General features: G+C 47.9%; 1 protein-coding gene across 3 annotated transcripts in view; it reads left to right on the forward strand.

Moving 5' to 3' along the window:
• LOC119463348 (cold shock domain-containing protein E1-like) overlaps positions 1-16,094 on the forward strand; it is a 49,913-nt gene that overhangs the window by 9,237 nt on the left and 24,582 nt on the right. For 2 of the 3 annotated variants that reach the window (XR_007463370.1, XM_049655852.1), the window contains exons 5-9: positions 134-288; positions 1,170-1,478; positions 1,935-2,194; positions 10,703-10,868; positions 15,477-15,620. Coding sequence is in view for 2 of the 3 variants with exons in the window: in XM_049655852.1 (XP_049511809.1) it covers positions 134-288; positions 1,170-1,478; positions 1,935-2,194; positions 10,703-10,868; positions 15,477-15,620 (1,034 nt within the window). In the remaining variant the exon portion in view is untranslated. The remainder of the gene's footprint in view (positions 1-133; positions 289-1,169; positions 1,479-1,934; positions 2,195-10,702; positions 10,869-15,476; positions 15,621-16,094) is intronic. The other variant, XM_049655853.1, reaches the window with a different exon arrangement.

Consider the following 16,094-nt stretch of genomic DNA (forward strand, 5'->3'; position numbering starts at 1 on the left):
TGAAAACTTTTTTTCGTTATTGCTATCCCCAAATAACACCTCGTATTATATGCGGGTCCGTATTATACGCGGGTTTTTACGGTATGTTCTCCTTATCACACTGGTCTATCCTGTACATCTTCTCAATGCCTAGACCCGGTGGAGTTCGAGATGACCAATGACCGAAAATCGGGAAAGCCCGTAGCCAGCGCCGTGGTTAAGATATCGTCCGAGGCCCTGTCCAGCGAGGTGCTTAGCGATGAGGTGGCAACGGGCTTCATCACGACCGAAGCCAAGGACGGTGCAGAGGTGAGTGACAAATCGTCTTCTTAGCTGCACAATTTTGCTGCAATTCTGGATGAGTTCCAATACTCGCCATAGATGGCTAAATATTTGTATAAAAAAGCGGGTAGTGGCCCCCTTCAACACACACTAAGCAGAAAGAAGAGTTCATCTTTACTAGTAAATTGCCCTTCAACAAAGAAGCCACTGCTATTGCGAGAGAAGAAAAACGGGTAGCGACAATGTTTTGGAAGTTCCCGCAGCAGTTTGCTTTGATGTCATGAATTTTGATGCCATCGGCTTGGACTTTGTTAAGTTTTGCTTGTGTTTTTTCTTGTTTTTTTAATTAAATTTTTTCTCCTGGTAAACATGGACTACATGTAGTATTCTGAAACAATCAAGACTAAGCTTGGCAAGTTTCAAGAACTTCTACAAAGCCACAAGAGCTCAAATGGGAAAGAAAAAAAAAAGAAAACCTTGAAATTCACGACACTCTCACTGACTTACCACTGCTGTGGTTTTAGTACGAAATTGATCAAATGGAATGTTGACCTTATTTTTTTCTGCTAATAATGAATCTATTACCTCGAAATTTAAAAATAAATTAGATTATGAAGGATCAGTTCATCTGTGTAAACTGCTTTTGTGTTCCTTGTTTAGTGCCGAAATTTATTGTCAAAATTTTTCAAAATTTAGTGCCAAAGGTAGTCAAAATTAATCTAGGGCTCTCGACTACAGTGTCTCTCATAGCCACCATGTTGCTGTAGGAAACTAAACCCCAACAGTGAAGGAGCCATTCAATGCTAGCAGGGAGTGAGTCAAGCCACCGACTCTATTGCAGAAAAGTGCAGCAAAATCAAGAAGACAGAAGGTGTACAACCGGTGCATTTTTTTTCACGTGCACCCAGGGCCGAGTGGCATACGAAAGCCGCGGCGAGTGCTTCTTCCTGCCGTACACGGAGGAAGACATCGAGGAGGGCTATACGCTGCACCACAACGACAGCGTGCGCTTTTATCTGGCCACCTGCAAGGAGACGGGCGCCCCCTGTGCCAAGCGCGTGCGCCCCGAGAACGCTCCTGCCAAGGGCACTCCAGAAGCCCGGGGGGCACGCAAGAGCCTGCCGTCGCCGTCGCCCTCTGGGCAACGCAAACAGGGCGTCGTCTGCGCCCTGAAGGACACATTTGGCTTTATCGAAAGGGGAGACGTCGTTAAGGAGGTAAGACTATGACTCTTAGTTTTCGAAGGGGTTACACAGACCAGGAGCGATATTCTCGGGTGATCAGTCTAGGGGATAGCGCATCATACATTCTACGCTGAGTTTGATACCACTGAGTTCTTAAGGTCGAGAAATTTGATGTGTAGTCTTTAGCAACACTGTTCTTATTTTTCTTTTTCTTTCATATTTTTTTCCTTTTTTAATGCACTGGAACAAGTTTTCCAGTGAGGGTTAGTTCAGTAAACCAATTCGTAATTAAGTTCTAAATTAAGCAACATTTCATTGTCTTTTACAAATATACTCTCCATGCCCAAAAATAAAGGTTAACAAGTTGTTTAACTTTCCTTACCGTGGAACTGTATTCGGGCAATACAGGGTTAAGAAATTACGACACAAAGAAGCCGTGGCGTTTTCCATTGTTAAATGAGTTGCCTGGCACTGTTCCCATTTTTCCAGATCTTCTTTCACTCGAGCGAGTGTGGCGACTTCCGGGCTCTATCGCTGGGCGAGGACGTCGAGTTCACCGTGCAACTTCGCAACGGCAAGGAAGTGGCATGCAACATCACGCGCCTGGCGCCCGGCACAGTCGTCTTCGAGGACGTCGACCCCGAGCTGCTCCAGGGCCGCGTGACAGTTGTGGCCGACAGGGGCCGGCCGTCGCAGGCAGCCGCTGCAGATCCTCTGCCGGGACGCATTGTCTACACTCAGGGCGAGGAGTGAGTGTTAAAGAATCTTGTATTTTGCTTTGGTTGGCACGGGACATGAGAGAAACCAACTACACAAAGCTCTCTTTTGGAGAAACCCATGTGGCTTTCGCTTCTAGCTTGTGCTACTCTTGTATGGATGGCAATTTTCCTCTTTCATGACCTGATGACCTTATGCAAGCACCACTGGTGTGCCCTGAATGTAATGATGACAAATACAGTAGAACCCCGGCGACATGTGTTTTTTTAGAGGACCGCGGCAAAGGAATGTACAGTCGAACCCGGATATGTGGAATCTGAAGGGTTCACAGAAAAGCTCAATATATAGTGCAGTCCACTTATAATGATATCAAGAACAATGGAAAATCCCATCGTTATAACCGATCATCGGTATATCCAGACTGCCTTCACAAAAAAATAATAAAACTGCCGAATACAGTGGAATCTCGATGGTACGATCACGGATGATATGAATTTTCTTGTGGTTCCGGCCGAGCCCCATTACTTTGGAACGTGTTAGAGAACGGTTGTTACGAATTGATTTTCGACCCGCGTCGGTTGATACGAATAAACGCCGACGGCCGCGAAAGAGAACAGCGTGCAGCCACACGCTTCGTCCTTTTCTCTTTTGGTGCGGACGCGACGCCGGACAGCGCAGAGGCCGCGACTGGGCGCAAAGAGTTTGAAGTGGTGGCGCTTTTGTTGCTTTTGTGCTGTTCCCCACGCAGGCGTGGGGAAGCGTGGCCGCCGCAGCGAGCGAAGGTTCGTGCGGTCTATCGGTTCAATGGAAACTGAGCGGCGTAAGGCACAGCGCATACAAAGGTCAGAGCCGTGTGGAGATTGCTTTCAAGATATGGTGCGCGCGACAACACCGACAGCCGGCACAGGTGCAAAGTACAAGAACGCATTTGTTGGCAGAGTAGAAGCCACCCCCTCCCTCCTTCCCTCCCGCGCTGCCTTCCCGCTTTGCTCTTTTCGCGTGGGAGATTGCATCGCCAGTTACCCTTGTGTCCGGTTGCAAGATACGCATTTGGTGCCGCAGCACAGCGTCGCCCCCCCCCCCCTCCCTCCCTCCCTCCCTCCCATACCCCAACGGAATTTCGCGCGACAGAAGTCGCGTTTGCTCTCCTCTGTGCGTTCACTCTCCATGAAAGCGCACGTCCCCCGCGCGCTTTCACTTGCATATACGGCACGTGGTGACGATTTTATCGCCCTTGGACTCATGCTCCATGTCTCATGCTCCTCGTCCGCATCGCCCTCGTTGATCTGCTTTCCCATCGGTGGGCGCACCTCGTTGAGAAGCGTGCTCACTATCGCCCTTGTCGGCAACATTTTCCCGCGGAAACCGCATCTCACGTGGCTGCACTGTAAGCGGTATGCGTATACACGGAGTTCTATGGGAGGGTAAACGAGTCGGAAAAGGCCGCGTTGTAGCCAGTTCTGCACCATAAACGGTTACCGTATTTACTCGAATCTAGGCCGACTCCGATTCTAAGCCGACCCCCCAAAAGTTCGAAGTCCGAAAAAAAAAAAAAACTTACCTCGAATGTAGGCCGAACGAAAAAGCGAGAACAGCATTCGCAAAATGAAACAGCATTTATTAAATTTGAACATGCCGAGCTCATTCTATGTCACCATCGCTGCTAGCCTCGTCGCTGTATTCCTTACTGCTGACATCTTCAAACAGTGCGCTATATTCAGTACCATCCAGCGCATTAGAGATGCTGCATTTTTGGAAGGAGCGCACGTTGCGGCGCACGCAAAAACTATCCCTTCAACGACAGACTATAGAGGCTAGAATATAGACAGACCGATGCCGAAGTTCCGCCCGGTTTGAACGTTTGACGATGCCTCTACGGCTAGCTCAACTACCGTATTTACTCGATTCTCACGCTTCCTCGATTGTAACGCGTACCCGTTTTCCGTGAGGAAAAATTTGGAAAAATAGATTTCCTCCCGATGCACTGATGTTGCGATGAATAAAAAAAGTCGCAGTTTCGCCCGAAAGGCGATGCATTGAATGCGGTAGCAAATTAGTAGACCGCTATTAACAAGCACGGTGTCACGCGCGCTCAAGCAAACATGAACACACCTCGCTCGTTGACCGCGGAAACGAACTGTCAAAACGCTGGAGATGAAGCGCGCCTTCGTGCTAGCATGCCTCTCGCTTCAACGCGGCGAAAACACGGCGCGTGGCGGACTTTACCAGTCGCAGATTGCTTTCAAGATAGGGCCAAGCCTGATCGTATCGCCGGAGTGGATCGTCGCAGATTACGTCCTGTTTCGGTCTACTGAAACCGTTCCGCATTGCTTTGCTGGCGAAAATCCTCTCCTTCTGTTTGCGCCAGTCCCGCTCGCAAGTTTCGGATTCTCCGAACGCCCGTGATGCGGCCCGATTTCCGTCCGTCTCCGCACAGATGATCACTTTCCTTTTAAATGCGGCATCATGATGAATTCGGTACTTCATGCTGACAGATAGAGCAGACGCTGAGAACGTGAAGACAGACGGTAGACTATTGCCTAAGCACGTGTACTGCAGCACACGGAGGAAGCTTCCGCGTGCTACGGTAGCTAGGCACGACGCGCGTGCGAGGCGGCCATTTTGAAATGCCGACGCAGAATTAGGGTCGTGTTGAAAGTGCGCGTTAGATTCAAATAAATACAGTATTCGTTTAGAAAGCGGCACTATAGTGGCATCGCCCATTTGGTGCCATTACGATAACGCCACACCGCGCGCCGATGCTGCACCATACCGATACTACCGATACGACGCAGGTCAAAATGGCGACGTCGCTCGTGTACTTCAGCTGGCTACTGGCGCGGCTAGTAGCGGCTGCGATACTGACTTTTCTAGATGGCGCTAACTATGCACCATATTTATCAGTTTCAGTTAAAAACTGGCGCGTTTTTTAAATCCTCGAATCTAAGCCGACCCTAGAGTTTCGTATGTGATTATTTGAAAAAAACTATCGGCCTAGATTCGAATAAATACGGTACGTTATAAGTGGTCAGTAGCGGCGTTTACATGAATATGACAGAAGCGTATCGTATCAGCTTTCAAGCGTATCGCATCTCATGTAAACGAGGTAATTCGCTAGGAAGGCGTATCGCATCCAATGCGCCAAACAAGGGTAGTTTGAGATGGAGAACGCGCATTTCAGCGGTGCATGTAATCGGAAGCGTATCGCATCAGGAATTATGGGGAAGCATTCGCTGCGGGATTACAACCGGTCAGCCAACCAGCGGCGCGGCCGCTGCCGCACTGCGAGACATCAAAACAAACATGGTGGCTGAAAAAGCAGGTGCGTCGCACGGTCCTGTTGCTCGCGAGTGTTGTGTCTGGCGCTCATTCGGGACAAAGGAGGCCTCATCGACAGACGTGAACATATCAAGTGCTCTTCACGCTTGTCGTTTCTCGCTGCCGGGAAGTGTCACCGTCAGTCACCTTAGACTGATGGATGTGCAATTAGTCCCTAGACTGCAATGAGTCATTGGCCTCGTGCGTAGCTAAAACGACAATGTCGCTCTTGGTGTGTTTCGTGAAGCACCAGCGCCCGCCCGAGCTACGACGAGGCCTGGCGCCAACTGTGACGTGCCAACCTGGAGCCCCTTCTGAGACAACAGCCACCGCTCTCCCTGGAAATGCTGGCTTCCGTGAACTGACCGCCACGGAGAGGCGACTAATTCTTGCAAGGGGGCCAGCGTCAAGCATTCCCGTGGGAACGACATCAACGTTTGGTTCCCAAGGTGTCAACCGTTGCCTGTGTGAGGGGGCGATTAGGCAAGATTGGAGATGGAGCCCGGCAGTAAACGATGGCACATCATGAGCGGGATATGACGAACTGGTCGAAGATGGTCTTTGGCTAAGAAGAACCAAAGTGCATTCCCTCGTCGAGTGAAAGAGGGAAACGAAAGGGATAAAAAGCGCGACTTGAGTGTTTTGAGGCGCTCGGAGATGTAAAGGCTAGAACTTGCAAAGATGTTAGCATGTAGACGGCTCCAATATCATGGAGCCCACCTTGTAAAATATGTACGTTTGTATATAAAACCGTTTTTCTGATCTCTCTGGACATCTCCTCCTCTCGGCACTTGGCACGGCACCATCCATGGAACCTTCGCGGCCACTCAGACTTCGCGACACAAGTATCTAGGCACTGTAACACGAGTAAGTGTCAACTCGCGTTTCCTTTACACACTCGGCCCACTACCGGAAACCAGTTACGCCGGATGTGGGCTGCACTTACCTCATACGACACCATGTGACGCTACGTTCTCGCGACAGTTAATGCGCTACATGTAAACGGCGTCGCATCGCCTTTCCCAAATGCGCTTGGAAATGCGATGCGCTACTGTCGCATTCATGTAAACGCGGCTTATACTGTAAATGCTTTTTGCGTGCGTGTGCCTGAGTGAGTTCACCTCTGACTTTTTAATTTAGCTAGTTTTAATTTTGTTTCAATGATACGAATTTCGGCTAATACAAATATTTTTCGTGACTCCGTGAGCTTCGTATCATCGAGATTCCACTGTATACCTTTGTAGTCCCGAAACCAAATTTGCCACTTGCATAAAATATTGACTTTCTAGAAAGTAGGCTGTGAAAAATGAAACGTTTGAATCGTTGGGCGCGTTGAAATATTCTGAAATCTGCACTTGCATTCGCGGAAGTTTCAGGTTCACAACCGCGGTGTGCATTGCGTCCAGCTGCTGTGTGAACACTGGCAGCTATAATTTAGTGTGCATGAAATCAATGAGCGACTCGATCGACGACATTGCACTCTGGTTGAACATCGGAGTCGGTGTCGAGGACGGGCCATTGTCAATCTCTTCGTCACTGGCGCTGCTGTTGTTGCCTCCGTGGCACAACGTCGCTGTCGGTCGTGACAACGATCGTCCCGTCGGAGATCTCTTCGCAGAACATGGCAGCACTATCTGCACTCAGAAACTCGTCCATCGAAGCACCACCTATTTCATCTTCAGTAGCGACGGGCTCCCAGAGTCCCTAATGTCAGCGGCGTCCACCATGTTAGTTTCACCCAGGGGGGGTTTCGTCCTGGCGCACAAAGCCCACCTTTTTTGTTGATCGTATGGCCACTGCTTCAAGCCTTCATGATCGTGGCGCTCCCAGTTCTCATAATCGTCGATGTCATTGACTACGCGAGCTCGTACTGCTTCGACTCTTGCAAAATTTGCGGCTTTGTCTCGAACGACACAGCTTTGCGCTTTGTCGGCGCACCTCCCGCTGCACTGGCGGATATCCGCGCTCGCTGAGAGAAAGACAAGCTTATGTGTGTGTTCTTTTTTTCTTCCCTCCTCTTCTTTGGACGCTCGCATAACTACCGGCAACTCGAAGCAGCTGGCGCCATCTTGTGCACGCTGCGCCAACTTGCGATGCTCTCTGTGGCTTTCGCAAGCGGCGCCGCGCGGTAATGGAGGTAGATACGAACTCGCATAGGCAAATTTTTCATCCCGCCTCAGTTAAGGGCAACTTGGGAATGCAAATTTCACGATTATTCTGCATGAAAAATTCTACCCAGAAGCACAATTTCGATCGTTATATCTGATATGTGGTGAATAACATGTTATACTATGTTTTTTTTCTCATAGCCCTAATGCATAAGTTGATACTCTTAAGTCAACTCATCGTTATAACTGATATATCATTATAAGTAGACTGCACTGTATAGGTAATTCGATACATCAAGTAAAAAATTTTTACGAAAATGTTTAAGGGGATTTTACTGCTGTTATACACAATAATTCGTTTTATATGGGTTCGATGTACAGTAAAAGCTCATTAATTGGAATTTCACAGGGACGCTTAAAGAGTTCGAATTAATCCAAATTTGAATTAACGAAAGCCATTGAAAAGCAACCAGAATTGAGACCGGGTTGTTAGAAAGCGCTTGTAACTCACCATAGTTATTGACCAAAATAATCTGTGATCACTTTTTACTTCTTTTCCTTTGAAAGCGATAGCCATCAGTTCGTCTTCCAAAGCGCAAACGTGATGCATAGTTTCATCTTCACCCTCCCTGAAGTTGAAAAATAGGTGCCTGACACCGAGCACCTCCGTTACAGTCACCGACAGATTTTTCGGACTTGATGGATATTCCAGACTTCATAAATGCACTGTCAGGGTTCCCATAGAGCTAATGCAATTTTGCAACTGATTTTTTAAACTAATTTAGGCCCCAAAGTTTCGTTTTCCGGACTAAATAACTCGTTTCAAGTCCTGCTGCCCAATCGTGGAGGTGGCCATGTTGGATTTTACGCTGGCTTGGCCAGGCTTGGCTTCCAGTGGCCCGCTCTATGGCCTCCAAGATTGGGAGCGAGTGTGCTATCCTCTTGTCTTAGAGGGCAGGCCTGCTGGCTGACAAAATGCTCCAGGGGATGGCACTTCTGTTTTCTTTCTATCTTCGGTCAGCACTATTGTCATAACCACATGTTGTGGGTTCCGTTTCTTTTTTTTTTTTTTTTTAATCCTCGCGTGGCGGCGCCGAAGTTCAGCAGCGCGCAGTTTAAATTAACGGTGGAGCTGATGCGCATGTGAAATAACGAGTTGGTTTACCCATAGATACCTATGCTGTGTGGCTGGACTGTGACAGTCACTTCGAATTATCCAAAAGTTCTAATTAATGAGGTACGAATTGACGAGCTTTTACTGTATCTGGGTTCGACTGTATGATCTGCGAAATGAAGTATCCTATATTGCTGTCCATTGTTGCACTACTGATAAGACTGAAGGCTGTTCTTGCACAAAACCTTATTTGAAGCTGAATATTAAGGAAACAAACTACAGTCGGCTTCACGACTGATGAAATTGATCCAATTATCTGGCGAGTTGAATTAAACAAGGTGCATAAAAAAACGTCAAAACATGCACCTATTCATATGGCAGTATTTGCCTGATTCTAACGACCCCGAATCTAGTGCGTGCCCTCTTACAGTAGAAAACTAACATAGAGATAACAATAAAGCTCCTAGACTAAGCAGAAATCCAACGTGTCGCCGATTGTTTTTTGTTTTTTTGTTTTTTGTTTTTCATGGAAAATGGGCAAGGATATGTGTTGCAGTGGTGGCCTCTTTACTAAAGTCAGCTTTGCCGCATGGTTGTACTTAAAGTCAGCTTCTTTGTAATACAGCAATTATGCAGCAAAGCATAAGACCACTGCAAATGCAGTTTTTCACCAAATTTTCTTGGAGAAAAGAAAAGGTGCATTTAAGAATTGGGTGCATACCGTGATCAGCCATTGGCAAGCTACTGTTATTGCTTGAAAATCTTAGTAGGGCACGCCAAAAATAGGCATTTTTGACGTAAGAAAATTGGTCTTTAATGCGTTCACTGTCCCCTAAGCTCTGCTCAGACAGACACTGCCAGTAAAGGGCTCGCTCTTAGATTCACCATATAGGGGTCAGGCAAGTGCACGCTGGTTGGTCAGGTTCGAATTATCCTGTGAAGGGGGGGGGGGGCAATTTTAGGATCGAAATAACGAATGCATGGGCGCTGGCCAGGATCTTCGGTTGGGATTGAAGTTGGGACTAAATGAAGCTTGTAGTTTCTGTTAGCGCGCAGTTCAGATCTTCGATAATAAGAGCCTCTTTTCGAGCACTCGCAGACTTATTTCAGGTTACACGCAGCCTTGTATATTGAAGGAGTGTATCACACAGGTCAGGAGGACAGAGTATCGCAAATGTGGGTGTGGGGTGACTTGATGTGCCTTCATCTACCTCCTAATACTTCATGAGCAGCGCTGTGTGCGTGTCGCTCTCACGTGTCCCTGTCTTTTTTGCGCTGTGTTTTTTTCTAATGAATCACCAACACGCCCAAGCTTCCACGCTAATACCCTTTTCACACGGCACGTGTAATGTCATTCGCAGCGAATGAGATTAAGTGTTAATGTCATTTTTGTTGCTCCTACACGGGCATAGTGAATGACATTCACAGCTAATGGCATTCACCCATTGAATGAGTTTCCCGAACTCATTCACATGCGACTTGAGTAATCTCGACTACGGGGGCTTGGCAAAAAATTACAAAATCGATAAGTTAACACGAAATGCAGTATATTTTCAAATAACCATCCAATGTTTACCATTGTATTGCTAACATATATATATTGAAAATATGTAAACAAGCAGGATTTGTAAGGTCTCGTCGTAGCAGCCTGCCGATAAAGGTTGCCATCAATTGCGAATGCCATTTTGTTTACCCGTGTACACTGGGAACGCAAGACTGCAATGACATTCGGTGTGAATGTCATTTACTGCAAATGGCATTACATATGCCGTGTGACAGGGGTATAAGTCTCTTCACAAGTAGTGTTGAGATTGGCAACAGGCGATAATCTGAACACAGCAATGGTGATCCTTCTCTGCCACACGCCGTATTCTGCAAAGTGACCATTTTGAGTGGTGACACAACAAATGGGAATGTATCAACACGGTTCCTTGTTATTTTTGCCAGAAAACTGTACACCTGCCTTTCATTCACTCATTGCACACTGCTGTGTCCCGCAGAGAGCTCGAGATGCCTTACGGTGAACGTGACCCAAAGTGCGAGTACTCCCTCCAAGTGGGCGACCAAGTCCAGTTCAGCATTGCCACCGACCGCCGGGACGGCCTCCAGCGGGCCACCAACATTGAACTGCTCGACCAGACGTTTGCCAACGAGTCTCGACAAGTGGTGAGGGTTCTCAGGCTGTGCTTTGGCATTACCAAATGGCATTGGTCTTGCTGTCTGTCCTGTAGACCGTGAATTAAGAGACATCTGTGGATTCACATGTATCGTACTTGGCATGCAGGAGGAACTTAAAATTTTTGTTCTTACAGAGCAGCTAGTGAAGCACCATTGTTTGCTGCAGTGTTACAGAAGAGAGGACTTGCCCTTTAAAACGTGCTAAAATGAACGGCACTGAAGCTGGTGTTGGCAGTTATGATTCTAGACTACTTTGGTCAGAACGTCGCATTTTTAGTATCTTCATTTCTGTTATCGGCACTTTCTCTTGTCCAGCTGCCAGCTTCCGTTAAAAACTTAACGAAATGTGGCATACTAGCTCTTTTAAAATGGCACCTGGCCACTTCTGATAGCGGCGGGAAATGGCAGCCGCTGCCATTTTTTCCTCCATAGCTTGTGATATATTTTATTGTCAGGGGGACACAAGTACAGTAAAAACCTCGATAATTCGAACTCGGTTAATTCGAAATTTCGGTTAATTCGAAGAATTTGAGCGGTCCCGTCATTCTCAATGCAAATTCTACCGGATAATTTGAATGGCCCGCGCGGCTCTATTCGGATAATTCGAAGTTTCCGGCTAGTAGCAACGTGCGGCGGTTAGGTTAGGGCGCTCCGTACAGTCGCCAACCGATTTTCCGAGCTCGTGGGGACTGAAAAATAGTCCGGAAAACTCGTTCGGCCGAAAAAAAAAGTAATTAGTGCGGCTTTAAAAAAAAATCTTTAATAATGCCCTGCCTCATGCTACGCTTGGAGAGGATCGACTTGCTTAGATTTGCGCAGCAATGACGTCGTCTCCGTGTACAGTCGACACGAACGCCACCGCGTTGGCGATCTCCGCCAACGGAGTTCGCCATGGAGATCCAAGAAACGAGCTTCGCACCGCTTAGCTCTCGCGAAGGTACAGGAGGTAGCGCCGATCACTGAGACATGGGTCTCCGAGACACCTGCTCGGTGTACACGCCTCGTTCTAAATAGCAACCGAAACTTGAGAGAAAAAAACAAAAAAACTCACTGGAATAACACGCGTGGTGTCGGCGCGCACGAGCGAGCGCGGCCGCCGCAGCCCACAGCGAGCGAAGGTTCGTGCGGTCTATTGCTGCGAGCGGCGAGAGCACAGCCCATACGAAAGGTCAGAGCCGTCTGGAGATCGCTTTCAAGATACGCTGCGCTCGAGAAACCGCTCCGGCGCTAAGTACGCAGTTGTTAGAAGAGTAGAAGTCGCCCCCCCCCCCCCCCCCCCCCCCCCACGGCCTTTCGCACGAGGGAGGAAGTCGCCTCCGCCGTGCGTTCGCTCTCCATGAAAGCGCGCGTCCCCCCCGCGCTGTCACGCGCTGTCACTCGCACATACGGCGGGCGCGCGGCGATGATTTTATCGCCCTTGGACTTTGTATGGATCCTCAGGGCGGCGACGCCGACGGCGAAAATCCGCTTGAAGTGTCCATATAATTGCTGTCGCAATAAAAAAAAAAAAATTCCACAATAAATGGTTACAACGATGGCATGGCCTCCGAGACTGGAGGATTGCGCGAGCTCTCTATTATAGCGCGCGTTCTAATCTTGGAGGCTATAGAGCGAGTCATTGGAATTCAAGCCAGTGCAAAATCCAACATGGCGGCCTCCAAGATTGGGTAGCGCGGCTAGGAAACAGCGATTTAGTCCGCAAAATCGAACTTTGGGGTCTCAATTCGTCCGAAAAATTGGGTGCGAAAATGCATGAACTCAATGGGAACGACCTTGATGTGACTTGATGTGCCTTCATCTACCTCCTAATACTTCATGAGCAGCGCTGTGTGCGTGTCGCTCTCACGTGTCCCTGTCTTTTTTGGTGGTGCATTTTTGAATGATGGTGCATTTTGAAAGATGGTGCATTTTTGAAGTCCGGAATATCCAGCAAGTCCAAATTTTTGGAGTCAAGCAGCACCACGCCAGCTTTCGCGGCAGTTATCGATTCCGTGAACATCGTCCGCAACTTTGTTGAGTGCAGTGCGGGTGATATTTGTATGCTACGTTTTTGAGCCAGCTGGAGAGCATGGCACTAGGGGCGGCGAACCAGCGCGCCAAGTAATCCCGCATCGGTGATTACTTTGAGTAATTTTTCTCGGACATGGAAAATAAAGGTGATTTCTTTTTGCGGCAAGTTCTTGCTTTTCTTCTTTTTTTTTTTATTCATTTCGGTTAATTCGAAAATCCGCTTAATTCGAAGAATTTTCGCGGTCCGGCGACCTTCGAATTATCGAGGTTTTACTGTAGATTCTGTGTACAATAGCAAAGTGTTCTAGTTGGCAAGAAGCAGAAACTACTGTAGCATGCAGGCATTTTGCAAGGGTCTTGCCATTAGGGCTGCAGCATCAGTCGCACGTGCGCATGGAGCTGGGAAATTAGGTTTTTATGTTGCTTCAGTTAAAAAAGTACGAAGTTCGAAAGGTAGAACGGCATCGGGAACTTTTAGCAGAAACTATGTTAACGAAGCGTCAATGAACCACAATCTTTCAATAACGGTATAGTAACTGCCGACTCTTTGCAGCTTTACGTAACATTGACACGTCGTACAGTGTTCTCATGGACTCTGGCAGCGTTAATGTCGACAGCAATGATAAACAAGCAGCGCTTGAGCGGCTGTTGGTTCAAATTGGTTCATATCGTCGAAATAGCATATATAGTCAACGTTGAATTTTTCGGACTCCCGAAGGGCCGCGAAAACGTCCGAAAATCGGGCAGTCGGAAAAAACGAATGCATCTCTTCTACTGCCCCAAAGTCTCAAATCGTCACAGGCACGTCCAAAATGGCTCTGAAGGCCTGCCAGTATGCTTATTGGGTGTATCGGCATTTGTACTGTGATAGGAGACAGCGGGTGCAAGCGTGTATAATTAAGGAATACATACCGTGTCCTGTGACAATTGCCCCTTCAAACTCTTGGTATGCTTCACTGCAATACATAGCGTATGCTTCACCGCGTAACACTGCTGTATTGAGGCGAAGCTGACTTTTGGCAATCGGCATTATCTAATGTGTTGTGCTTTCCACGCTTCCCAGACATTGGCGTGAATTACAAAAGTGGAGTCAGTGCCATAGCTCAGAGCAGTGAATTGTTTCAATGAAAAACACGGCACCGAACATAAAAAAGCTTGGTTGTGAACGTCGGAAGTAGCTAGGCCTAGCGCTGCCGCGGTAGTGGCTACGGCTGCCAGCGGATCTGCGTGCGAGAGCACCAGTTCTAGGAGGCGAGATAATCAGAATGACGGCGGTGGTGGCTACGATTAATGCCGTTTCAGACCTGCGGTCATGGCAAAAAGTCTGGAAAATTGGACAGGGAAGGTGTTTTGTGTCTGAAATTCAGATGTTCTTATACATTGACTCTATGGGGTACGTGGCGGTGTCGCAAAGGCGTCCGAACTATCGGGCATGTCCGGAAAATCGGTTATCGACTGTAGCACACACTACTGCATGAAGAACTCTGCAAAAACGAGAGTGGAGCTGTCGTGCCCTCCTAGATTGTACGCGGAGCCACATGAAGAACTGCACAAAAACTAGACTGCCGTCGTCATGGCCTCTGAGATAGCATCAGTGCTATCGTCTCAAAGGCCACAGCCGCTGTACTGCCTCGCCTTGACATGCCTTGAAAGCATGCACGGTTACCCTAACATGGTTAAAAGCGAGTGGCTTTTAATTGTGTCTTATAAAATCCACGCGCAGCGTTCACTCGTCTGGCGGTCGTATCTTTGTTGCTGTTGGAATGAAGTGGACGGGCACACTGCCGTGCTTTGGAACTTCGCGTGTGCTCTTTTTTCACTGCACCAGTTTTGAAGTGTTTGTTGTAACAATATGGCGCTGTTGAAAATGTTCTATATCTGATTGTAGTTTGAATAGGGAGGGTTGGAAAATCACAGACACAGTGAAATGTGGTCGTCATAACCGATAAATCGTTACATCTGGGATCATAAGTGGGTTTGACAGTTGCTTTATATTTGACGTATAGAGAAATGCTAGCACACTTGGATTTGATATATTGAAGTTCTAACTGCAGTGCCCTGCTGTTTGCCATAGTCCTGACAAGCATGGTGTGACAAGAGGGGCCATGAATGATGGTCTCTTCGTGAGAAATGTGGGCACCTTTGCATTTGACATATCGAGGTTTAGTGCCACCAGAGGCACACACGGCATCTGTTCTAGCTGTAGCCTTGTTTGGCAAGCTCCGAAGTAGCTGCCATAGAAACAAGTCTCTTCGTGATAGCGGTGGGCCACCTTTGCATTTTACATATTGACGGTTGACCTTAGTACCACCAGAGACTCGCCAGATGTCTTGTCTAGAGGGACCCATGCTTGGCAGTCGTGCGCTGGTTGCCCTAAGGAGTCTCTTGGTAAGATGAATGGCCACCTCATTACTGGGGTTTTAATAACTTTAGTGCCAACAAAGGCGCGCTTAGTGCCCTGTCATTAGCCATAGCCCTGTCTGTGAACGTTGTGGGGGTTGTCATAGAAACTGGTCACTTGGCAAGAGCATTGGCAAGCAGTGGAATTTTTTTTTCTTGTGCCCTCCCTCTTGGCGCGTGTCATAGGGTGTTGTGGCCACAGTAAAGGAAAGCTTCGGCTTTATCAGCTGCCAGGATCGCGACAGCCAGATCTACTTCAAGACCTGCGAGCTGCTTGACCCAGACATGACCTTGCATCCGAGTGACGAGGTGGAGTTCACGGTGGCTCAAGTAAGAGTCTACTCCACCAACTGCTGCCGCTGTTCCATGGCCTCCGCCAAGTTGCTGCTCTCGACTTGCACATGCTTCTGTGCTGACGCACCTGCACGTGCATGCTTGCTCTCAGTGACACCTCTTTCAAAGCTTGCTACTGCTATGGGGAATGTTGCAACAAAACACTGGCAGGCCTTTGCACGTCTTGATACCTATAAAGCCATATGTAGCGAACAGCTGTGTTATCTTGTGGTCTTGTGCATAACAGCGAGAGCAATCTTATGACGAGTTTTGCTGCCCCACTGCTGCCAGAAAGGTTGTTGTCCTTAGTGGTTTAAAAGGTAGCTGTGGTAAGAAGCACATATAATATAAATGTAATAAAGCACATTAAAGGAACCCTGAACCACTTTTTATCGAAGTGGAGAAAGACATTTGAAGTGAAAATAGGCTAATTCAGAATCACTTTGCCACAAAAAGTACTTCAATACGTTC

This window comes from Dermacentor silvarum, chromosome 9 (genome assembly GCF_013339745.2).
Source record: "Dermacentor silvarum isolate Dsil-2018 chromosome 9, BIME_Dsil_1.4, whole genome shotgun sequence".
Classification (NCBI taxonomy): domain Eukaryota; kingdom Metazoa; phylum Arthropoda; class Arachnida; order Ixodida; family Ixodidae; genus Dermacentor; species Dermacentor silvarum.